This window comes from Plectropomus leopardus, chromosome 16 (assembly GCF_026936395.1).
Source record: "Plectropomus leopardus strain MGB_pleo_1.0 chromosome 16, ASM2693639v1, whole genome shotgun sequence".
NCBI classification, from domain to species: domain Eukaryota; kingdom Metazoa; phylum Chordata; class Actinopteri; order Perciformes; family Serranidae; genus Plectropomus; species Plectropomus leopardus.
In genome coordinates, this window is record NC_142191.1 from 5,837,167 (window position 1) to 5,861,626 (window position 24,460).

The 24,460-nt window shown below is 39.9% G+C and overlaps 3 protein-coding genes across 7 annotated transcripts in view; 1 reads left to right on the top strand and 2 right to left on the bottom strand.

Annotated features, from left to right (window-relative positions):
• Positions 1-10,981, bottom strand: part of mgab (MAX dimerization protein MGA b) — a 28,233-nt gene extending 17,252 nt beyond the window's left edge. The window contains exons 1-9 of one of the 3 annotated variants that reach the window (XM_088089490.1): positions 10,815-10,981; positions 6,128-7,320; positions 4,321-4,777; positions 4,044-4,140; positions 3,685-3,798; positions 3,242-3,367; positions 1,747-1,860; positions 1,241-1,574; positions 55-262 (exon numbers count right to left, since the gene is read on the bottom strand). In XM_088089490.1, coding sequence (XP_087945616.1) covers positions 55-262; positions 1,241-1,574; positions 1,747-1,860; positions 3,242-3,367; positions 3,685-3,798; positions 4,044-4,140; positions 4,321-4,777; positions 6,128-7,290 — 2,613 coding nt within the window. In that variant the 5' untranslated portion in view covers positions 7,291-7,320; positions 10,815-10,981. Of the gene's footprint in view, positions 1-54; positions 263-1,240; positions 1,575-1,746; positions 1,861-3,241; positions 3,368-3,684; positions 3,799-4,043; positions 4,141-4,320; positions 4,778-6,127; positions 7,321-10,395; positions 10,673-10,814 lie in introns of those variants that run through there. The other 2 variants (XM_088089489.1, XM_088089488.1) reach the window with 2 other exon arrangements.
• A 5,308-nt stretch (positions 10,982-16,289) lies between these two features.
• Positions 16,290-17,222, bottom strand: ora6 (olfactory receptor class A related 6). Its single transcript, XM_042503905.2, has one exon. The coding sequence runs from the start codon at positions 17,220-17,222 to the stop codon at positions 16,290-16,292; it is 933 nt and encodes a 310-aa protein (XP_042359839.2).
• A 6,576-nt stretch (positions 17,223-23,798) lies between these two features.
• Positions 23,799-24,460, top strand: part of LOC121955080 (bromo adjacent homology domain-containing 1 protein) — a 38,179-nt gene continuing 37,517 nt past the window's right edge. For 2 of the 3 annotated variants that reach the window (XM_088089305.1, XM_088089306.1), the window contains exon 1: positions 23,799-24,367. The gene's annotated coding sequence lies outside the window, so the exon portion shown is untranslated. The remainder of the gene's footprint in view (positions 24,368-24,460) is intronic. The other variant, XM_088089307.1, reaches the window with a different exon arrangement.

Sequence of the window (24,460 nt, forward strand, 5' to 3'; positions counted from 1 at the left end):
ATGACACTTAAACCTGAGCCCTGTGAGCGTGCACCTGCACAGCGAGCTGCTCACCTGTTTAGTCAGAACCACAGATAGAGCCACGGCCAGTCTGTCCGCGGTCAGCTGAGTTGGGTTCAGGCCCTCGTTCAGAGCTCCAGTCTCCATCTGGTACAGTTTGAGCTGGAACTTGGAGAGGCCCGTGGGTCTGTGTGACGCCCCCGGACTCTGCCCGAAGCTCACTGCCGGTCTCTGGCTGAGCGCTGAGTGAAATGTCGGTGCTCTGAAGAGACGGGATAAACTGAGCAGGTAACTGTGGTCCATTTTATCTTAAAAATGTTTATCATGTGCTTCTTTTTAAGACAATGGCAGAATCAAGAATATGTTTACAAGAAAAACAGAAAAAATGGCTACTCTCACCAAATAAAATGGAGCTCTCCAAAAGCTCACTTTTGTTTATTTGTTTTGTTTTTTTAATCGATATTGCAACATTCATATTGGAAGTATATTCGTGACAACATGTATGACTATATGTGCTCACATGATTGGAGCATTAAGACCACAAAAAAGATACAAGCTGCTGAAGGGTGAATGTTTTTCCAGAATTAAATACATCTGATAGCAAGGAAAAAAATACCACAATAAAAAACTGCATTTTTCAAATCCACACAGCTGGAAACAGCTGTGAAACTGTAAACGGGGTTTAAGGTAACAAAGGACAAATGCAGATGATTCATAGAAATCTAACCGCGTAAAAAGGCGGTCACATACAGGTCATCAGCCAAGAAACATCATTTTAACATTTAACGCTGAGGCTGACTGAGTCGAGAAATTTTAACTCAAACTGGGTTCGCTGAAAAAAAAACTACCTTAAACTTTTTTTCTGTTAAGTTGATAGAAGGTATATTTATTGGTCATATTTTAAACAAAGTTTAAAAAATGAAAGCACAATTATCCTGGATCCTGCTACATCTTTTATTGTTAATAGATTAGATTAGCAATTCTTTTGTTTGTGGTAAAACTATTAATAATTCTGAAGGTGCAAGCTTCTTTAATTTGCTGCTTTTCTTGTCTTACATCACAGTAAACAGAAAATCTTTGTTGTTTGGACAAAAAAGCAATGTAAAGATGTTCCTTTAGGCTGGAAAATTTCACCTCAGGACATAACCATGGGCTTTTTTTTCATATTTCATACGTCAAACTATTAATCAATAAAAATGTGAGAAAAAAAAAAAAAAAGGACAAACAAACACATCTTTACCTCTGTGCTCCTGGTTGTGTGTCTGGAGCTGCAGAGTGAAGCGGGCTGGTCAGAGGAGGAGTCGGTGACATCAGAGCAGAGTAGAGGAGGGGTTTGTGGGAGAGGGGGCAGGGTCTCTTGCCCCCCACGGAGAATTTGGAAGCAGCTTTTCGACGCTTGAGGACGCTGTCCAGGGTCTTGATGTAGCTGGAGCTTTTCGCAGGCAGCTGGTAGGCCACCGAGTCCTCAGAGTTTGTGGAGAACGCAGCAGCGCGCTCACTGATGTTCTGAGCTTCGCTTTCCAAGTATTCGTCCAACATGTTGCTGCAGAAGGCAGATAGGTTTTTTTGTGATCCTTCAAGAGAAGAAAAAACAAAGATTCTTTAATTTGTCAATGTGGAAAAATAAATCAGACACAAGTGCACTCAGCTGGATCCACTCTTTAATTAGAGCAGCGATACTTATTCTTATTTCCCATTGCATGATAAAAGGGACGCCGCAGCTACAACAAGACGGGCGAAACTCACCGTCACAGTTAGACGGAGACGTTTCTTTGCGTCTTATGAACTTGTTTCTCCATCCCTTTATTTTTGTCATGTCACTCGTCTTTCCTGTTCGGGAAATGAAGGACAATCCCTCGTCTGTGAAGGAAACAAACTGAATGAGCCTTCAGTTAAGAGCCACCGCACAGTCGAACTCAAAGGTTCACAGCACTGGTTTAAGTGGAAAAACCAACGTTTATTTTAGCTTACAGTATGTTCACTGACAGAAATAAAAATCTGGAAAATGCAGACCAGCTGTCCACTAGAGAACAAGATATGGATCGCTGTTAACAACTTTGAAAACCTGCATTTTGGTGGGAAAAGGGTATCAGAGTGACTTCATTCACCGATGGCCTCCACTGATTCAACACGCTGCATCGGCCGAAAAAAGCCAACAAGGGCCAACAATGAGGGTTGCACTGCGACATCGAGGGCCAGTGCCATCGCCCAACCGACAGACGGCTGTCTGTTAATATCGCCCCAAGTAAAAATGTACTTTTTTGTCGTCTTTTTACCATAACTATCATTGTATGCATGTGGTTGTTTATCACCGTAATACCTTCTGTTTTTCTGTTTCTTGACTAAAAGCCTTACCAGCGACTGGAGTTGAAAATGAGCAATGGCTGTAATCTGTATACGTGAAACATCAGTTAGTGCAGCTTGTTGATAACAGGCTGAAGCCACTGTTTATTTGCATTGTCCAAATGAAATGAAATAAAATAAAATAGTCTTTGCAAGGTCTCCTGCTCCTGTTGGCCCTTGTCAGCTTTTATCTCCAGCCAGTTCAGCATGTTGGAGCCTGCTGGTGAATGAAATCACTCTGATTGGCTGTTCAGCTCAGCCAAAGTGAGGAAAGTAAAAAAAACCTTGTTATAAGAAGGTAAGATTGTTTTTCTTTAGCTTTTGAGCTCTTCCCTGCTGGTTTCTGTGATCATTCACTAGCGCATGATAAATATGTTTTGTTCTTTAAACGTCGCGTTGTGTTTTTCATGTGCTAAATTACTACCTAACATAGGCCGTATTCTTAAACTAACGACCTCTTTTTCAGCCTCTCCTCGTTTCCTGCATCTCGAGATCATACGAGCCTCTAATCTGACCTGACTGACAAACTGCAGATGAGGCTTCAGGAAGAGGTAATTATCACTCAGCCTTTTTGTAATTTATCCTACTAAATACATTAGACTACCTTGGAAATGTGCTGTCTAAATTTAGAGAGAGATAATTCTAATGTGAGAGAAAGAGAGCAAAAAACATCACATCTTCAATGCTGAAATACTGAATATTATTTCACAGGTCCCTGACGCTTTTGTCCATGGATAAATGTCCCACTAAGGTTATTTGCTAATTTTCTTATTGTAAAAATATTGTCAAAATTACTAACATATAAATGAGAAATCATTTCATTTGGAGCCTAAACAGAGCTCATTAAATGCTCCCGGACCAGAATTTGCCTTCAATTAACTGTGAAAAATCAGCTTACCACAAGGAGACAGAGCCGTAGTATCGCCTTGCTCTGGTAGGTTTAGTGGAGGTAACGGCAGATCAACCCCCAAATACCGCAGGTCGATGGACTGGTTTGGGTCCAGGGAGCTCAACTTTAAGCCCACTAGAAAAAAAAAGATTCTTCATTACTTTGAATGAATGAATCTTTATTTTGAACATGTAAAAATAATTAAAAAACAGCAAAACAAAATAAATAAAAGCAAATAAGCCTTACAGCTAAGTGCAACGAACAAAAACAAAAAGATGAATAAGAAGGTCCGAAAAAAACCTACACATCAATCTCAATAAACAAATGACTTAAACCTAATTATTACAATTATCACATGTTCAAAAAGCAGGAATTACGCATTTATTCCTCCCCATAACGACTTTGTAAAGCCTCCTGAACTGTGATGTTTACGTGTGTTTGCAGGGACTCACCCTCCTGCAGCACCGGATGGATGACCTGTCTGTGTTTGAGGGCCCTCAGGTCCTGCAGCAGCAGAGCCTCAAAGCGAGCGATCTTCTCCTCATCAGTCTCTGGAATCACGTCCACTGAAACACCGCAGAGAGGATTCAGAGGATCATGAGCATGACATTTGATTTATTCATCTATTTATGAATTCTTCGTTCACCGTGGAGGCACATAAGAAATACAAAGTTTTTTGGGGTTTTCTTTCGGGGTGTGTAACTGACACACAAATCATCATTTTGGGGGTGAAGTGTCCCTTTAAGACACGCTAACATTCACTGCATTAGTGACTGACGTCATTTAAATGACAGATCTTCACACTGCTAACCTTTTTCCTTCAGCTGCATCGGTGTCGTTAGGGAAACCGGAGACACGGATGGTGGGCTGCTGGTTGGCTGGTCCCTGGCGTGAACCTCCAGAGCTTCCTGTCATGCAGCAGAAAATTAAAGCTTAAACATTTGAAAGAACTTTTGCTATTGTGCACCCGAAATCATTCTGCAACAACAAACTTCATCACAGGAATGCAGAGAAACCACATCTCAACTCATGGAAACAAATCCTTTGGAGACATGAGATCATTTTAGCAGTAGATTGCAGTGTTTTACCTTTGAGGTAAATGACACAAACAGCAGGCCCTCCACATCATCCAGCTCTGGTTGCATAGCGACAGTCACTGACGGGCTGTGGATGACCGTGGGGGAGGCAGCTGCAGCTTTCCACGCACTTCTCCGCGAATTCCCCCAACGCCTGTTGATCCTCTTCCTCCTCTTGTAGAACCCGGGTGATGAAGCCGGGGTAGATTTTGAGGAGGTGGGAGTCATGGATGTTGCTTTAGGTACTCTTCCTCGCTGCACCTTTGCGGTAATACTGAGGAAGTTGTTTTTTTCCTGTGGTTCCACAAGTGGACGTTTTTGGACGAGCACAAGCTCACCGAGAGCATGCCGGCCTCGACAGGGGACATACGGATCATCCTTGTTGGAGGAGGACGACATTATGGGCTTCAGGACCAATCTGGTCACTTGCTCCTTTGGGACAGACGCAGGGACAGTGGGAGTCTTCGTGCTGTAAGACAGGAAAAATAAGAGCACTGTTTATAATCAATAAACAAAAAAGTGAACGCCACATATGTACTCCTCACTACAAATGCCTGCGGTGCGACAAGTTGTTGGCTGTGAATTCAGTGCTTTTTTGGTTTGTTTATTTGTTTTCAGAGCGCCCCGAGTTGAAAAATGTGGGTAAAAATGCTGCACTCGTAACTGTCACTTTCACATTAAGTCCCAGTGGAGGAAGGACAAATATCTCAAAGACAACCCGTCACATCAGACTTGTACATGTGCTGAACAATGAAAACGATGGAGGAGAAATATGTTAATATACTGTAATATACATATAATGTTTCCTCTATGAAACCTCACAGACCGGCGGGTCCGTGCTCTCTCCTTACTTCACTCTTCCCCTTATCCAAAGCAGGTACTCTACCTGTGCCGACGTGTTAACTTTCACGGATATTCCGTATCATAGCAACCAGATGCAACCATAGCGTCTCAGCTGAAACAAACGCAGCGGTTTAAAAGTGCTCTCAAACGCTCCCCGCTGGGCGTTTTCTGAGGAGCCCCTTGAGTTTTCAGATATGAAAAAAATGCTTTGGTGGACACGGCCCCTAATTTCTAACTTTTCTAGGCTATTAAAATAACAAACTGGAATTTTTAGTGGTGTTCCCCTTTGAAGCTTCAGGGTTTTAGTTATTTCTTGTCTTATTTCTACGTTTTTTTGGATGGTATAATATCGCGTATGTTTATTTTCTTTTGCAAGTGTAAAGTGTTGATTTACCGCAGTTGATTTTTTTTTTTCTGTAAGTTGTGTATTATTAGTGGCCTTCACCCACCGACTACAGATGAAAATTAGATTTTATCTATATCTGGTATAATACATATAACGTGTACTGTCCCTGATAAATAAACAATTGAAAAAAAAGAATACCTTTCAGACAGGATTATTCATTATCTTGCAAAGGCAGTTTATGACTAAGCTGTTATTTTGGGTTGCATTAGATTTTATATTTTTAGCATCTTTATCTATTAAAGCAGTCCCTGGGTGCATGTTAGGGTTACAAATTGTAAGCGCTTTCCTCAATCACTTAAATTAACAATATATTAATTGGTATGTGAAAAAAACATGAAAGATTTGTTTATTTCAAACAATACTAAAAGTGTTTTTTTTTCCTGAATCAAAGCTTACAGTAAAATATTGCATTTATTTTTACAGCATTTCATAGCCAATCGATTATTAAATTTCACATGTTCAATTAAATTCTTACCGACTGATTAATTGATCATTGATTAATTATCATCCCTAGTACATATCAGTGTGTTGCATATAGAACAAATACGCTAAATATATTAAAAAACTCACCTCTGATCCACAACCTCCTCCTTCTCGGTTTCACTGGATTCAGCGAGTTTTACGATAGAGGGCTGAGCGTCGGTCGACGCCACAGGTTGAACGCCTGGAGCGATCCGCTTCAGACGCGGGTTGTTCCCGTCCTCTCTGAAGCCTTTTGCAAACGGATTATGATTAATTTTCAGCTGAGTGATACGAAAGTTCTGATAAGTCGTCACGGCCATGAATTCGGTTTGTGGAAAAGTGAAGGTTATGCACTCTGGTCCCATAACGACAGGCTGGTCAGGTGTGGGTACCACCCCATCCGGTTCAGGTATCACGTGTAGTCTAGGAATGTAGCGATGCATGGAGTACAGTGTTATATGACCGTCCTGGTCTTGGAAATTATTGGTCAGTTTGAGTTTGTAGAAGGACACCAAGCAACCCATCCAGTCCGAGCCTCGGCAGGGGGAGTAGTGGTGGGAAAACGCCCGGATCAGACCCTGCGACTGGTGTTCTGCTCGTCCACTGGCCTCCCATTTGGTTGTGCTCCAGCGGTACCTGTACTGGTCCGATGGGACGATAGAAAGGACCAGACTGTACTGCCGCTCAGGATCTAGGCCAGACAGGCGGTAACGGCAGTACGGGAACATGCGGCGCCCCTGTTTAGTGAGAATCATCTCAGTTCCACAGCTGCTAAACTGCTTCCACACATTGTTATTCTCCAGAGTGACGCTGACACCTTTGAAGGTCAACACAGCGGGAAAGTCTTTTTCCGGGTCTGTACCACTAAACGTTTTCGACGATAACGCGGACAACGACGGTGATGATTCTGATATGTTGACGATGCTTGGCGGCGTGCATGTTAGGGAGTCTGATGCTGATGCCATGTGTGAGGTAGCTGGGCTTGTGTCAACACTCCCTTCAAAGGCAGTCGGTGACGTCGCAGCAGGCTTGGCGGGGCTGGCTTCAGCAGGAGAAGAGAGAGCAGAGCTGCAGTCATTGCTGGCCACGGAGACGGCTTTTTTCTCTGTCTCGTTCGGGAAGTTTGGTCTCGTAGTGGTTGGTTCAGGAGGAGTCGAGGAAGGGACGGAGGCAGGAGGAACTGAGGAGGGGATGTTGGTCGAGCTCCCCTCCACATCCTCCAGAGCGTGGGAGTCCTCCATTGATGCGAGTTCAGAGTCTGTGGCAGGCATCACCAGCGGCTGTCCCACTTCATTTGATACCTGTCAGAAAGTGAGATAATAATACTGTTATTTACATATCACAGCAAGGGTGCAATATGCAGCTCAGAGCTAATTATCCAAATATAAATCAGACCCCTCCAGGATGATACAATCGCAATGTTTAATGCAAATTCCACAAATCTCTGTGAAATATGAAAAACCTTGACATCACCAAACTCGCCTCCCCATTTCTGGTTGTAATATGTGCACAAAATTACTGTTCAAGACAATTTCTTGATGCATAAAAGCAGGAATACACTAGGCAGGATGTCATTAACCCTCAGATTGCACAAGTGGAAATTGTAAATATAAAATATGCCTAATAGAAACACAACAATTTAAAAAAAACATTCATCACAAAAAAGCTTAAGTGCTTGCATGAGTTAGCATTTCAGGCAATTTTAAAAAGCCATATTGTGCGAAACTATCAAATCCCAGAAATCCCTCATATGTGGCCGCTCCATGTATAAGAGGCTTGCCTTTCCATTATCACTCGCATAACACGCCTACGTCGCTTTCAGTTGGAAATCATGACAGCTCCCATGGTGGCTGCAACAGGAATAAACCTGCTAAAGTTTTGAACCTCCATCACCATGCTTTTTGTAATTTTATTGTGAGATGAAATATAATATCACTAATGCAATTCGGTCTCGTCAGCATTTCAAATATATCGCTTACGTTTTGCACAAATCTGCCTATTGTTTTGCATATGTAAGGATGAGGCAGCACACAAACAACATCATATCATTAGCTGCTTTTACACTGCCTGTTCAAGGCGGGAATATGGCACCGTATTGCCACCTCGCCGTTCTGTATATAACATCCAATCATGGAAAAGTAGGACAGAGCGGTCTTGCCTCTGAGCCGGAAACGACGAAGTGACAGAGAAGAAACAAGGTCACCAAAGAACGTTGCAACATGTATCGCAAAAAAATGTGAAATCAGGCATTTTTGGCTGCAGACATTTTTTGCAGAGACTAGATATTACACAAAAGCCAGAAGCTGTATTGCATTAAGCTGCTGTGAGCTGTAAATTCACCAATTCTATGCAAAAGACAGTCAATAATGCCACCAGTCCTGCCAAAAATAACAATAACCAACAATCCTGCTTAGTATGCCTTTAGCTGAAGTAGTTACAGGACATCCAACAAATAGCCCATAAATCCAAAATGTGCAGTTCTACTTTTATGTGGTTCAAAACAACTCCTATTTAATGAAAAATGTAGCCATGAGCTCACATTGCAATATTAATTTGACCATTTAGAGTCTTGGCAAGGACACTTCATAGAGAAACTAGCATCAGTGGTGTTGCAACAATGACAGCTCCGTGATAAACTGGCTGCTGATAAACAAGATCTAAACTTAATTGCAACGTGTGAAATCAGATGAAGATGTTAGATCACTATAGTCATTATGAAGCATTGTTTTCATATCATACAAAATTAAATGATATTCAATCGTTGGTTTCTCGTGTTGCTGGTCATGTGAATGTTTTGTGAGCCACCGTGCACCCAGACCAAATTTCAAGATATCTGATCTGCATGAATCATACAACAGCTCACTGTGTCCAACAGGAATTACAATAAGAATCAAACCATTGCAACACACCAGAGAACATTTTGACAAAAAACAATAAGCTACTGATAAGAAAATTATCAATTATTTGCAGCCATGAACCACACATGGTCCTTTGATGAGCTGGTGACTTGCTTCACTGTTTTAATGGGATCATTTTTTGACCAGCTCTCTATCATAACAATCAAAACAACAAAAACTCCCACATGAGATCTGTGCAAGTATTTTACGTGTTTAAACAAAATCCTTAGTGTGGCTGCTAACTACAGGTGAACGACGCAAAAACATAAAGGGCCCTATGTAGAACCAGTGTTTGGTTTGTCCATTCTAGGCTACTGTAGAAACATGGCGATCTCCATAAACGTGGACCCACTCCTTTGTAGATATAAACATCTCACTCTAAGGTAATAAAAACACAACAATTCTTATTTTCAGGTGATTATACACTGAAGAAAAGATACTTATTAAATTATATTCCATTTCCACATATATCCTCTGAATCCCACACATTGCACATTTAAAGATGTGTAAAAGATACACACATATATATATATATACTGTACATATACATATGTATCTATACAATTATATGTGTTTGTGTATGTATATGTACACGTACTGTACATATACAAATGTAGCTATACAATTATATGTGTTTGTGTGTATATATGACATGCAAAATAATATAAAAATCCTGCTTTGTAACTGAGCTTATAACCTCACATTAACAAGATAATTTGTTGTGGGATGTGCACTAATTTGCAAAAACAGACTATAGAATAAAAACATGTAAAATAAAATCTCAAAACCACAAACTGAGGAGGGAAAGTACTGAAAAAAAAAAGAATTAATTTAAAAACACCAAAACAACCATATATTAGGCCTATATGTATATCAAAAACCATCAAATACTTAATATTATAAATACTTATTAAAAATGCATAAAAGGGTTTTTTTTTTTAGTCTAATATATAATTTCTCTCAACAGTGTGATAAAAGTGGACTTTGTCTTGTTGAAGTGAGCTGTGAGACCTCTTCGCTGTGACTGACCAATAGTCTGCCTGATCTCACAGCAGAGGACATGGCTGACATGCTCGGACAGGCCTTGATTTCACGTTTAAGACGTTAAAAAACGGACAATTCGTTAAACGTTTGCAGCCCTAATAAAATCACCGCCGTCGACGACATTAAACAAGCTAACGTGTTTTCCTGTTGTCCTGCCCTCTCTGGGTCAATTCACCAACACTCACACCAACACACAGATGCTGTAAAGGTGTTAACCGATCAAACGCGCGCATCAAATGAATTATTACCGGCACGTTTACCGCAAAAACTCCCAGCTGAGCTCCGCGTGAGTATTTTACGTGTTGAAATACAAAAAAAAAGCACGCGGAGAATTTAAGTTGTTTGCTCTTTCTTCCTCGCGCACCGCAGGGAGGAAGGCCGCCCGCTCCTCCACTCACAGAGTTGGAAAAGTTGCAGGTTTCAGCAACGCCTCACCTTTCGGTTGAATCCCTCGTGCGCTACCGGGGCGACATGATGACACCGTCCCCGGTGAAACTCCAACTGTTGCGCGTCGTCGTCGCCGTTAAAAGGGGCCTCGGTGAATCCCTCGAACATAAACACAAACTGGCAAATGGAGGCCGAGAGCCACGCCACTGAGCTCGCATCGACCGACCCGAGCGTGCACGCTCAGCGAAGCCAAAGCGCATGCACAGTATCACCCCCCTTCAATGGCGCGTGATTCCCGGGCCGCGAGAGAAGCGGGAGTCCAGCAGCCATCCCCGGATTTTTTTTTTCCTCTCTCTTTCTCGCTTGTTCCCACCTCGAGCTCAGCCTCGCGCACGCCGGTCCCGGTGAGGACAACAACTCTCAGCAAGTTTGCGCGAGCGTCTTTCGACCGTGCAATTCATACATACCGGAGACTTTGTCCTCCTTCCTGTGACTTCTTCTACCTTTTTTCTCCGATCACATTTCCATTCTCACACACTCACACACACACACATACATACATACACACACACACTCGTCTGTCCCCCCTCGCACTTACACACACATACACACATATCCGTGCTCTCGGAATGTGACGTCACGCGCTCGAGACCTCCAGTAGCCAATGCGCACGCTCCCTGCAGGACTTCACCGGCCAGTTGTTTCATCATGGTGTCGGGGGTCCGGGTATTTGACCCAAAAAGACCCCCGATAAATGACCAAAAAAAAAAAAAAAGTTATTTTATACAAGGAGACAATAAACATAATTTCCATGTTTACACGCCTCGCGACTATGTTTCAAAATTTACCTGCACGGTTTAAGTCAATTAACATTCACCTTTTTCTACAACTGTTGAAGGACGCCGCACAACATCCGGACTGCCTTTGTTTTTGTGATAAAATGGCGGCTAACGCGAATTATAGCTAATAAACAAAGCTTAATCTAACTGGATATTTTCCAAATAAATAAACAACCGAGAGAAACCCAACATGTCGCAAAGACATATAGCTGTAAATTTAATTTTGTGGACTCAACTTGTCCAAAAAATGAACACCATATGAGCAAAATTATGACTTATGGGCCACTACAGCCTCATATTCTGAATAAACTAAAGGAAAATGACTCACTTTTCAAGCTGTTTTAAATGCATTAATGGATAAATTTGACTGAGAAACTGTCATTATTATTGTTTTAACTAAAAATGACAACCGCAGTGGGCGGAAGCTGGCTCTAATGTCCATCTCAGTGTGAGTCAATGGCGAGGACAGAAGGGTGGGGGGGGCTGTAGCCAATATGGCTGGGCGCTGCAAGTTAAAATATTTAAACATATAACCCATTAAATAAATGTGGCGTGCATGCATTGCAGCTGTCACGTTTGGTTGTAGACATGGGGTTAACCCCTAATTAAAGTTTAAGGTGATTAAGTTAAATATGGTCCATTATCTGAGTGGTTTGTGTGTTTTTGTTTGTGTTATAAAACACAACAAACAGCACGTCTTTTCCTGCAAAGACTTGGCAACAACATCGGTTTGTAATTCAGCCACCACGCGCAGAAAGACTGAATTTAAAGAAGAAGAGTATGATGAGTATGATGATGAAGAGTAATGTGTTATTTAAGCAGCAGGGCGGGGTTTAACCAGCACGAGGAAGTGGGAAAGACGCTGCCATGAACCCATCTTTTGTGCTCCACGTGGGGATCTCGTGGCGATAAGCTGCAGCCTGTCCCCGTGCAACCTGCGCACTTATGCCTCCACAAATTATAGACGACACACAGCCTATATATTAATTTGGTAGTGAGGGATAATCATTAAAAGGCTGTTAAATGCAGCTTCCACGATTCCCAGTAAATAAGTAATCACTCTGCTCTAAGCAGCACCTCCAATAATAAAAACTCTAATCTTGAAATAATAGCCATAGTATTTTTTAAATTTATTTATCTAGCTCAAGAAATGTTTTCTAAAGAGCAGGCAAATTATTGTCCATATATTTAATGTTAAACTTCAATATTAGACTTTAAATGTTTTCTGAAAAGATGAACAGAAAAAATCAACAAGCAGAGGTGTCATTTTTGAAAATCTAAATTAATGCAACTTTATACACACACACACACACACACACACACACACACACACACATACATATATATATATACATACATATTCAAGCCACTTTGGGTTGATGCTCTGATCTTGTGATACTGCATAAATACTGACATTTATTTTATTCTTGAATTACAGTGTTGGAAAGGTCTCTTTTAAAATGTAATAGTTACTGATAAAAATAAATATAGTCCTAGAAAATGATAATAATAATGTAAAACTGACTTAAGTAATCTAACTATTATAACTGCTTAATCTAAGTAGGCTAATTTAACTTATCACACCTGACTACTATTTATTATTTTTTTAGGCTACCAAATGTTTTGACTGGGAGAAAAGCTGAAACGTGTGGAAAGAGACAGAAGACATTCTTGCACTGAATTTATTATTAATTTATTTATATTTATTCTACATATAAGCTTAACCTTAACAAATAAGTAACCCCAATGTAATCACCAGTATTTTGATTAGTAACTGTAATTTAATTGCATTTTTTCTTGCAAAGCTTTCAGAGTAGCCTCCCCAAAACTGTGAACTATTTTAAATATGTGCAGAAAATATGAAGAGTCCAGTGTAAGAACTCTTTAATAAGTGCATCTTTGGTATTGAACTCCTGTAACAAACAATGCAGTGGGCGCTGACAGCTACCAAATTGTGATGTCACTAATGTAAAATCAGCAGTGGCAGCACAGACAAAGAATAGTTCACAGACTCTGTATGGCCTTTGTGAGCTTCTGTCACAACTGTCAAACCGAATTTAAAATTACCACAAACGGCATAATATTTAGTCTATCATCACAGGTTTAAAACTTAATAATGGACTGCTTTTGAGTTGAGACTGTGTACACTGTGTGTAGTTTTAAAGTGATCCATATTTTTTTAGGATTATATCTAAGGCTCATATTAACTCTTTGTTACCTGGCGGGGGCGTCCTGTTTTCTTAACCTGTATTCAGACTTCTTTTATGTGCATTTAAAACCAGTGAAATCAGTTGTAATTGGTTTGATTTCTTTTGAATACATGCCTAAAAAGGCCAAAAGCAACTTAACAAGAGATATCCCAAACATTTCAATGAATTAAGAAAAGGTGAAGAAAGCGTCCTGAAAATAAATTTGAGAAAAAAGAAAGTGATGAAGAATTAGAAGAATTATTATTATTATTATTATCTTTTTTGGGGTATTTTTACCTTGGTGTGTTTGTTTGTTTGATTTACATTTATTTATTTACTACTTTGACCTGTTTTCTTTTCTCTTATTTTTAGGTAAATTTGAGAAAACAACCTGTAACTTCTTCCTATGGTTTTGAAAGAAATTTAAGTAATTTTAGTCAAGTTTAAAAGGGTTAAAAGATGTTAAGACAGAGAGAAATAATGAGCAAGTCTCCTCAGTGTGCCAGAGACACTCGTACCTCAGGGTGTTAATGACTGTACAGTGTTTTCACATAATTTGGGTCTGTGAGGTTCATGTTACTTGCTATAGAAAGTCGCATTCAAGAGAGTAAATATCAACCTCCAATCTGACTGAACTGGTCACAATCACACTCAGCGCACCACCATGACTAACATGTGACTCATGTATAATAACTTTGACTTTTAACTGGAGACGCTGAGTTTTTTCAGCGATGTAAAAAAGCCTAACCACAAGAGTTATCCTGCTTTTGACTCAATACGTGTATTAAAATTGTACATTTTCTCACAAATTTACAGTAACATCTGCGCCAAGAGGACAAACTTTTCACATAAAGGAATTGGATGTTCGCTCGCATAACACGGCGTATCTATAGAGATACATAAAGCAGCTGTATTTACATTCCAGTGAGAGAGCAGTGGAGGATAAAGAGGAGACTGAGTCAAGTTATCACTGTTTGTATGACACAGTGTCAAAAGCACAGACACTTCTTCACTCAGTGTTTTGAACTGTAAACTCGGGTCATGTTGGTTTCTACAGTGTCTGTGCACATGGAGCTCATATGCATGTTCAAATACAGCCGTTATTGCATTAATAATAAGGCAGCGTGTGAGCTGTGTTTGCATGTATTAGAGATAAGCACGTTTTTTGGTGTTTATTTTGGGTTGCACCTCACCCAAGGGCGTCAATTTGTGTTAAAAATGTGCAGGGGATATAAAGGTTCAGATGAAAAAAGAAGAATTTAAGTGGACTTCATCAAATGTAATTTCAGGCAATGTGATGGTTGGGATCAAAATGAGGCCTGATAATTTAAAGAAATTGCATAACAATGCAGCACAGAGGCAAAGCTTGGGTGCCACAAAGAGCGTTTGTTTCATTTAAACCGCTGACCCAGGAAATTATGAACGTCAAACACTTTTTTTCTGCATTTTGGTGAATTTTATGCACAAATTTAATGTCTTTATTTGTGTAAAAGAACACACAACATTCAGATGATCATTTGAAATCTAAAAATATGATGGAATATAATGCAGGAGGGCTTTTAGGAAAAGTGCTTGCAATTATTTATTCTCACATAGATCAACTTTTCTCATTTAATGTTACCTCTGCTGAGTCAACACACATGTAGGCATCACAGGAACACAATCAGGGCTCTCCAGAAATGGAAAGAGAAACATATGTAAGCATGATTTACTCTTCCATCCGCTTTTGTGTCTTTTGGGGGCATTAGATAACCTTTTTAGCATGTGACATCTAATTGATTTTTTCAATTTAATAGCTCATAATAGAATTAAGACAATGAAACTGTCAAGAATTTGTTTCAATTACTGCTTGGGGCATGTTTTTGGGTCATTTTTGAATAGGCTAGGGGGGAATTTGTGTGTGTGTGTGTGTGTGTGTGTGTGTGTGTGTGAAGCTAAAGTTATTTTGATTTTGCATATTTGTTTCTTCTGTATTCACATAGTCCAGATAAATCGTTGTCAAATTGATCTCATTTGTTTGCAATAATCAGTCAGAACATTTTGCACAAGTTATTCCTTGAAAAAGTGATGGAGACGAAATCTGCCATATCATGCTGTCTTCAGCGTCCTCAGTATAAACGACAGCAATGACAGCAGCGCGTTTGCTCTCCCTCCTGCACCTGCCAGGCTGTTAGAGAGCATCTCTGGGAGTCAAAACATTTAGTTTTTCAGCTGAAGAACAGCAGTCAATGATTTTGTCATTCAAAGAAGGCACTTGTTATTAGGCTGGATTTAACCATTTTTTTCATGTATACAACTTTGGGAGTAAAATTACTTTTGAAAAGAAAAAAAGGACAAACAAAATGTGTACTGTAATGTGTAATGTGTAACATTTGAATTTTCAAATTAGATTTAAATGGTGATCTAAAACTGTTACCTGTTAACTAATGAAAGGTAAAAAAAAAGGTTTGACCAACTATAAATTTCTAAAAATGTCATCAAGCAAATCATAATCATAAGGCTTTTAGATATGTTGCACTTTATGCAGTTTTACTTTTGCACAGCCATATTTAGGCACTGAAATAAAAGATTTTGAACAGTCTTAGAGTTCGAACTCATAGAGCAACAAACATTGAAAAATGTAACATTATTTTTGCCACAACAATGTTCAGGTATCAAAAAACACAGTTTTAGACTTTATTACAAACTTGTGACTGTTAAAATGAAGCCATTGTCCCCAGGTGAGGACATAATTTATTCCAAAACTTCTTACTGTTCAAAGACAATGCTATTTTTTTATATACTTATCAGGTCCTAATCATCCCAAACAGCTACGAGAAATAAAAAATGCATACCAAACAAAAAGCTCAGGTCTCTGAAGGTTACACCAAACTTAGAGGCAATTTCAAAAACACATCTGATTTAAAGAAAAACTTTATGACTTCTTCATGAAGTTCTTGAGCGAGAACAGGTTATTCCCGATCCCGTACACATACGGACTGATGGACGTGTAGGAAGTTGAGATGAAGAACTCAGTTTCAGCCCAATAAGGAAAGTCAGCCGGGCTAACAGTCAGCTGGAAGACCAGGTAGAGAGTCCAGTCCACCTGGAACAACCCCATAGCTGCCAGCACAGCTATGGTGCTTCGCTGGATCCTCAGACGTTTGCTCTTCCCGCCCGACTGACTCCCTCCGCTCACGCTCACCACCGGTGTCACCGTCTTCCTCTGGCTCAGCAGCACGCTGATGATGAGGCAGCTGGTGACCGTGACGATGACGAGAGGCAGCAGGTTGCACACCAGGATGAACAGGTATTTGTAAATGTGGTTGAGTAGGGGGCAGTCATTTCCACCACACTGGAAGAAGTCCGGAGGGCAGCTGCTGCTGCTGTTTCCTGTGCTGTTCCCTGCAGGGCTTTGAGAGTTCACGGCAAAAACTGGGAGACTCAGAAGCGTGGCGAGCATCACGCAAACCCCGCTCACCATCCAGGCTGAGCGGATGCTGTCCAGGTAGATCGGGAGGTTGACCCTCTTGCTGGCGTCTCTGAGCTTCTGCTGGCGGAAGATGCTGATGAGGACGGTGAAAAGGATGCTGCCGATTTCACCGAACATGGTCAGGAACTTGAGTGAGCGACACAACCAGGCGTCGACGGTGATGGAGGAAGGCTGGAGGATGATGATATCGTAGATGTTCACGATGAGAATTTCCTCCAAGTTGGCTGTGGCAATTCCCAAGAGAAACAACTCGAAGGATTTGACTCGGGAGAGCTTAGCCTGAAGGATGACGAGGATGAGGAAAAGATTACCCACAAGTCCGATGCATGAAATTATAACTCTTAAGCTCAGGAGGTTGACAGAGAAATCAATCATTATTGAAAGTATATCAAGTCTTGCCACAGGAGCAGATATGACTTTCCAGCATGGAGCCAAGTTGTGTTTCACTGACCAGACACCCTCGTTATCGAGTTCTCAAAGGTGGCACGAATCCAGATCAGTGATTGGCTCATTATGGAGAGAGGGAAAACAAGAGGATGCTGGAAACATCGAAGGCTGGGAGTCATTAAAGTTTTACCTCTGAGCTTTTCAAAGCTTCATCTTGAGACCAGCGCAGAGTCTGATTTAAAGCAGTGACATGTTTTTCCACTGGCTGACATCACCAAATGCAATTCCTGCAAGAGCTCATTTACATCCTTTGACACTTGTTCTCCGCCTCATTTTTGTCATTTCAGGGTTTAATTGGCATGCAATGTTTTGGCTTACAATACACTGCTGTGACAAAAAAAAAAAAAAAAAAAAATCAACTCGATGACATATTTTTTAAACATTTCCCCCATTTGTAAGCAGTTAGCATGAGTAATGTTTATCCAATTAGAGGTGCAACATTGTTTTCAGAGGATTTGTCAAAGTCCTTTTAACCTCCTCAGGAAATGAAAAGACGTATAATTATGATACTGCAGGCAGAAAAAAATGTTGGCATTGTATTTTTCTGCAAACCGCAGTTTTAATGCATTTCACATGTAAGTATTATATCAACATTTCTGTAACAGTATAATAGTATATGAGCTGCTTTTTTATCAGGAAGTGGAGGGGATAGAGGATGGCGTGATAGGTGAGACTAGTAATTTCAGGATCTACTCCAGTCTGTTTTCCCAGTGGCTTATTATGTTATGAAAGCAAAGTGTGTGTGAAATTATGGAGGTTTTATTATGTACAACCTTTTTTTGTTGTAGAAAACCCTTCTCACAAGTGTTGGGAATCAGAAAGTGAAAAAAATAAACATTGTAATTATTGTAGTTCAAAAAATGGACAACACTCAAAAATAGTCCCATCATTTTTTGTTTTGCAGTTATTTGTCTGTCCCATTATCTGTGATGATGCAGAGGGCCACATCACACTCCTGACTCCTGAGAGGGCCCTGATTCTCCTGCCTGCAGTCAACACAGCATTTACATCCATATGAGGCCCTGCTGCTTGTTAGACTGTCTCCCGATTTACCCTTGTCTCATTATTATTATTATTATTATTATTATCACCATTATTATTATTATTATTATTATTATTATTATTATTATTATTATTATTATTACTACTGTTATTGTTATTATTATTATTATTATTGTTGTTGTTGTTGTTGTTGTTGTTGTTGGGCTACCAGCGTTTATTCTAATGCACGAGGCGCTACCAATAACACAGAGCGATAGAAGGATTCGGCCAATCACAGTGCAGTTTGCTCCAGCTGACGTATGATATACGTAAGCGGATACAAAGCGTAGGTCGGTCTTCCGATTGGTGGACAAGACCAAAACAAACCTCTGACCTCTCTCCAAAGGAACCATGGGAAACCAATATGGCGTTTAGCATCGGTGCTAATGTACTTTTATCATCGAAATGTGGATAAAATATGGATGGAAAACACCCAATATCGGATCTTTGACCTTCGGAAGGTCCCGTAAAAACACCTGAATTCCCAGGCTGGATACTGAGTCCTCCCGGCAGCTTTCACCGCCGAAAAAAGTAAGACGATCCGACAAACGGTCTCAAAATTATTAAGACTTTTCTAAATGATACAAATTTAGAGGGTTAAGAATAGACTATATTTACTAAATAATCGATTTTTAGGATTTTTGAATCGATTCTGGATCGTTAAAAACGAGAATCGAGATTCTTATGTGAATCGATTTTCCCCACCCCCACAGCTTAGAGTCACAAAGGTGGTTGTATTTTACAGAGATGTGTCTGTTTTTTCTGACAGGATAGTGGTTTAAATGTGTTTTTTCCTTACCAAGGCATTGCTGCTTTTCCTGCTGGGATAGTGGCGTCCAAAGGAGTTGTTTTCTACCCAGAGGATGCTGTATTTCTCGCATTTCCTGCTGGACTAATGACATGAAAAACAGTTTTTTTTACCAGGACATAGCTGCTTTTATTGCGAAGACAGTACCACAAAAAGCAGTTGTTTTTACTGAGACATCACGGTGTCTTTTGCTTGGATCGTGCCACAAAATGTGTTTGTCTTTTACCTCGACGTCCCTGCTTTTCCTGCCGGTATAGTGGCATGAAAAGACATTTTTAAAAATGAACAATTGTTGCATTTCCTGTGGGGATAATAGCACAAAAAGTGTTTTTTTACTGAGACATTGCTGTGATTCCTGCTGGTATTTAAAACCAAAATATTATCTTTTCCTTTCAGTTATGGTGCCTAAACCTAACCATGTAAAATGTCAGTGCATTCGTTACATAATAACATGCAAATGTAATGTGTTTGTGATTTGTAGAATCACAGTGCAAACATTTTTTCTGTCGATTTGGTAGAAATAATGTTGGCTAACTAGAGAAAGAGCTGCGATATGAATGGTTTCATCTGAGGAAGTATCTTAACTGATCATACTAACTTTATAATCTTTCCCTATGTGTGTAACTAATCAGTATTTATTTTGTTGTTTTTGCATTATATTCCAAAATTTATTTATTTTTAATTTGTTTTGTTCAGAGAGGAAATGTTTGTAGTTGAGGCTTAAGCGTCTCAGGAGTTCACAGTGTTAGCCGTCTCCCTAAATACAGTGTATCGTTGGAAACTTCCTGTTTCAGAATAAAAAATCAGTCCACTTAAAAGACAAGAACTGAGTAAATGCTGAAAACTGACAGCCTTGCAATAGATTCACAGGGTAATGCTCTGTTAATGTAAATAATTTAAACATAATAAGAAATAATACTACTTGAGTTTGTGTGGTGGACAATAAGGGGAGAAGACATAATGGGACAGACGCGTCTGGACAGATGAAAAACAGATCATGTTCCAGCTTGTCTCTTTTCCTCTTTTAGTCCGCTGTCTAGTTAGCAAACGCTCGCTTCAATCAAGCCCTGCATCCTGATTCAGCTTAATTGTGAATCCCACTGTGTGTGTGTGTGTGTGTGTGTGTATACCCATGTACACAGGCAGTAAATAGGTAAACTAAGTGTTATGTAATGAGCTTTAAAATTGTAGTTCTTTTCATCATTTAATAATAATCAATCAGAGACCCGATTTAACAGCATTTACTAGTCACTTATATTGTTTAATTATTAAATAATGCGTTCATTAATTAATGTTTAATTAGCAGAAAAGTTGGTCGATTGATTTCAAGCTTGTGTGTTGTTTCATGTGCTTCTAAAAAAATACGTAGCTTCATTTCGGTGCAGAAATCACGGTTTCTTCAGTCTGATAGCTTTGGTGGGATTTTCCACAGATCACACCATTTTTTTTTTGTCTTCCTTATTTTGTTTGCACACTCACTAGACTGTTTAGTGGAAAACCCCAACTGTAACCTCATTAGTGGACAGAAAAGAAAAGACGTGTGGTAAGCACCATGAATCAAGTATTTTTAGGAGTTAGCACATAAGGAAGTCTCCACCCACACTAAAACTGCATGGAGCTGCACTTAAAGTCACAGTGATGCTTTGAGCCAAATGCAAACATTAGCGTGCTAACATGCTAAAGTTTAGCAGGTATGCTCAACATGTTCACCATCTTTGTTTAGCATGTTAGCATGCTAATATTTGCTGATTTGTTTGCAGGTATTTGCCCATAAACCAAAGTGGAAAATACATAACAACATTACTGATTATGTAGGCCTATGGTAAGTTCCACACGTTGTACATGGGTGCAAAATAACAACTGTTATCCCCAATTTCACTGGATTTGCATATGAATTTAAGTTATATGTAAAGACTCTCAAACACATAAACACTTGAGAAAGTAATAACTATTTAAAGAAGAATAATGTGTTTTTTATTGTAATTATTTTATACTGTTTAAGTGTATTTATTCATTCCATTATTATTATTATTAATAGCAGTAGTAAGAGTAGTAGTATTTTATTTCAATTCATGTTTTTGTTTATCTGTACCATCATGTTAGTGAAAATACAAGAAGGCTTATTCATTATGGAATTTTTTGTATTTATACAAAATGAATTCACATGTGATGTTAAGCAAATAGTCGGAAATACCCGAATAACGAAAAAGTCCCTTTTCACAGAAGTCATTTTGACTCGTCAGAGCTGGAAAAGCACAGGTGGAAATAATACAATAACTGACTTACTCTTGCACTTGAATAGAACATAACCATCATTAATGTTATTTATAACACCTGTGTTTTTCCTGCTAAAGTCAATAGGTCTAATGTGAGAGAGGGCCTATATGTGAGTCTTAAATTTTCATTTTATCAAGTTCTTGTACGTATTATTCTGAGCTAAGACTTGGACTTGACCTATAAGGACTTAAGACCTCGCACATTATCTCTTAAATTTAAACTTAAGCCCAAGAAACAATAATAATAATAATAAAAAGAAGAAATAATGTTATTAACTTGGACTGGAGCCATGGCACCTTGGCCACACAGCTGTGTAACATTTCCTCTGAATGTTAATATGCTGCAGCAATCAGAATGAATCACTTGCCAATCACTTTGTTAAGCTGCTGTTTGAGAGTAATATTGCTCTGTGGTAGAATTATATGTAATTACCAGTTCGGCAAATTAAAATGTGTTTGACACTTGCAGTGAACTGTTAGCTGTTCAGAAATCACTTGTCTGTGGAGTTAATTAAGTGTGAAGGTGTGAAATAGAGTTTATCGAGGAGACTCAAAAACTAAAATGCATGGCTGATTTAAAATATCCAACAAGAGGAAAGAGTGTGAGAGGAAAAAGTGTCCTGTCTTTATCCTGTACTTCTTTTTTAGTAACTTAAATGCCATAATCCTACAGCTACAGACGGACTTTTGTTACCAAAGTGTGTTAAAGCTCCAACATCAGGAAGCATCTACACTGAAATGTCCCGCAGCAGGTCACTGAATCTCTACCAGCTGCAGCAGTCTGTGCTCTGACCCCTCAACACACAAGTTAATTTTCCATGAGGGTCAATGAAGACATCACAGTGCCCCCCGCTGTCTTTGTGCGCTTCATTTTATCCTGAGGAACCACAGAGTAATGTTATGATGAAAGACTGTTTGGTCCCACGTGTGTCAATTATTTCTAGGTAATTTGAGGAAAGACATGACAGTTAAATACATGTTTTTCATGCTCTGGTCAGTTTTTGGCATGTCTTCTTTAAGACTAGGGGAATGGAAATGCTCAAAATACACATTTAACAGTTTATTTTGTTTCAGATTCCAGTCTTTGAAATACGTGCAAAAAGTGTATATCTAAGGAGAAACACAAAGAGATGCATAATTACCCCAATAAGACACAAAATGACTACAAAGAGACACAAAACGAATGAAAAATACACAAAATTGCCTCAGGAAAACAAAATTACATCATAGAGACGCAAAACAACCTCAAGGGGACACTAAATTAATACAAAGAGACACAAAACGACCCCAAAGAGACACAAAATGACCCCAGAGAGATTCAAAATTACTTGAGAGGGACACAAAACAACCACAATAAGACAGAATGACCAAAAAGATTTGCCAAATGACCACTATAAGTCAAGAAATGACCTCAAAGAGACCCAAAACAACCAAAAAGTGACAAAATATCTACAAGAACATGCATAATTACCCCAATAAGACAAAAAATGACTACAAAAAGACACAAAACGACTAAAATAAAAACACAAAATTACCTCAGTAAAACAAAATGACATAATAGAGACTCAAAACAATTATAAGTATATTCAAAATGACCCCAAAGAGATTCAAAATTACTTGAGAGGGGCGCAAAACAACCACAAGAAGACAGAGTGACTACAAAGATTTGCAAAATTACCACAATAAGACAAGACCCCAAAGACACCCAAAACAAACACGGAGACTCAAAAGAGACAAAATATCTACAAAAACACACACAATTACCCCATTAAGAAACAAAAATAACAACAAAGAGAAACAAAACGACAAATAAAACACAAAATTACTTCAGTAAAACAAAATGAGATGCAAAACAACCACAAGGAGACACAAAATGACCAAGAGAGACACTAAATGCCTAGAAAGAGACTCAAAACAACTATGAAGATGACTTCAGTGAGACACAAAATATCCACAAGGCGGCATAAAATCCCAAAAGATCTCTAACAACTACTATATTTTTTAAAAAAAATGTCTGGAGGTGGTGGTTCCTTTTGCATGTCTGTGCCCAGGGCCCCACTGTAACATAATCCGCCCATGACTGGGAATATGGAGGTTTCTCCGGTCTGAATGCCACTTTGAGGCTCACAGGTCCGTGCACAGGTGTTTTCCAGCCTGCCTGACAACCATCACCGTGTCCAATTAACGCCACAGCGACACCCCTCCGGGAAAGTTGACGGGGGGTGGGTCCAAAGAGGCAACCCCCTGCCTGCAGTTACGCGTGGATACCCCTTTAAAAGGCTCACCATGTTGCCATCACATGCTCCAGCACAGAAGTAGGATGTTCTTGTTGTTGTTGTTATGTAAAACACATTTGTTTCCTCAAAGACTGGGACTTTTGCGGAGGATTTTCTCCACTTTGTGCGTTAGGAAGGGGGGGCCCGGCCCACCCCCGTGTGTGTCAGCGCTGCAGTCAGTCAGTCATGTTGTGCTGCTAGTTGTTGTTGAGCAGCGACACACACACACACTCACACAAACGCAAACACACACACACACACACACACACACCGCGCGACTGGTGCGCAAACTGAAAGCTGCGTGCAGTGCTCATGCCAACTGACGGATACCAGCGACGTGTGTGCAGCAGCGAAAGATTGTGCAGCCCGAGGAGTGGATGGGATATAAAAACATCATCGGAAGAGGACTCTTCTTGCGAGAGGAGAGTTGTTTGCTCTCCTCCCGTCGATATTTTTTTTAAAGAGCTTCCCCTCTCGAGTGGAGTATCGAAACATCGGCGACATTATTTCCTCTAGTTGCATCGGGTAACCAGTCGGACTTGCCTCACCTAGCCGTTTGGAAAACAAGGTGCCCTGACTGACTGGCTCCTCGCACCATTGAAAATCTGACCACCACACACACACACACACACACAAACAGAGAGAGAGAGAGAGAGATAGAGCTTCGTTTCGGTAAGTAGCGGCTGCTCCACATTATTGCTTCCTTTCTTTTTGCATTCAAAAGGCTTGCACGGGCAGCTTTTCTCTTTTGTGCACGCTTTTTAG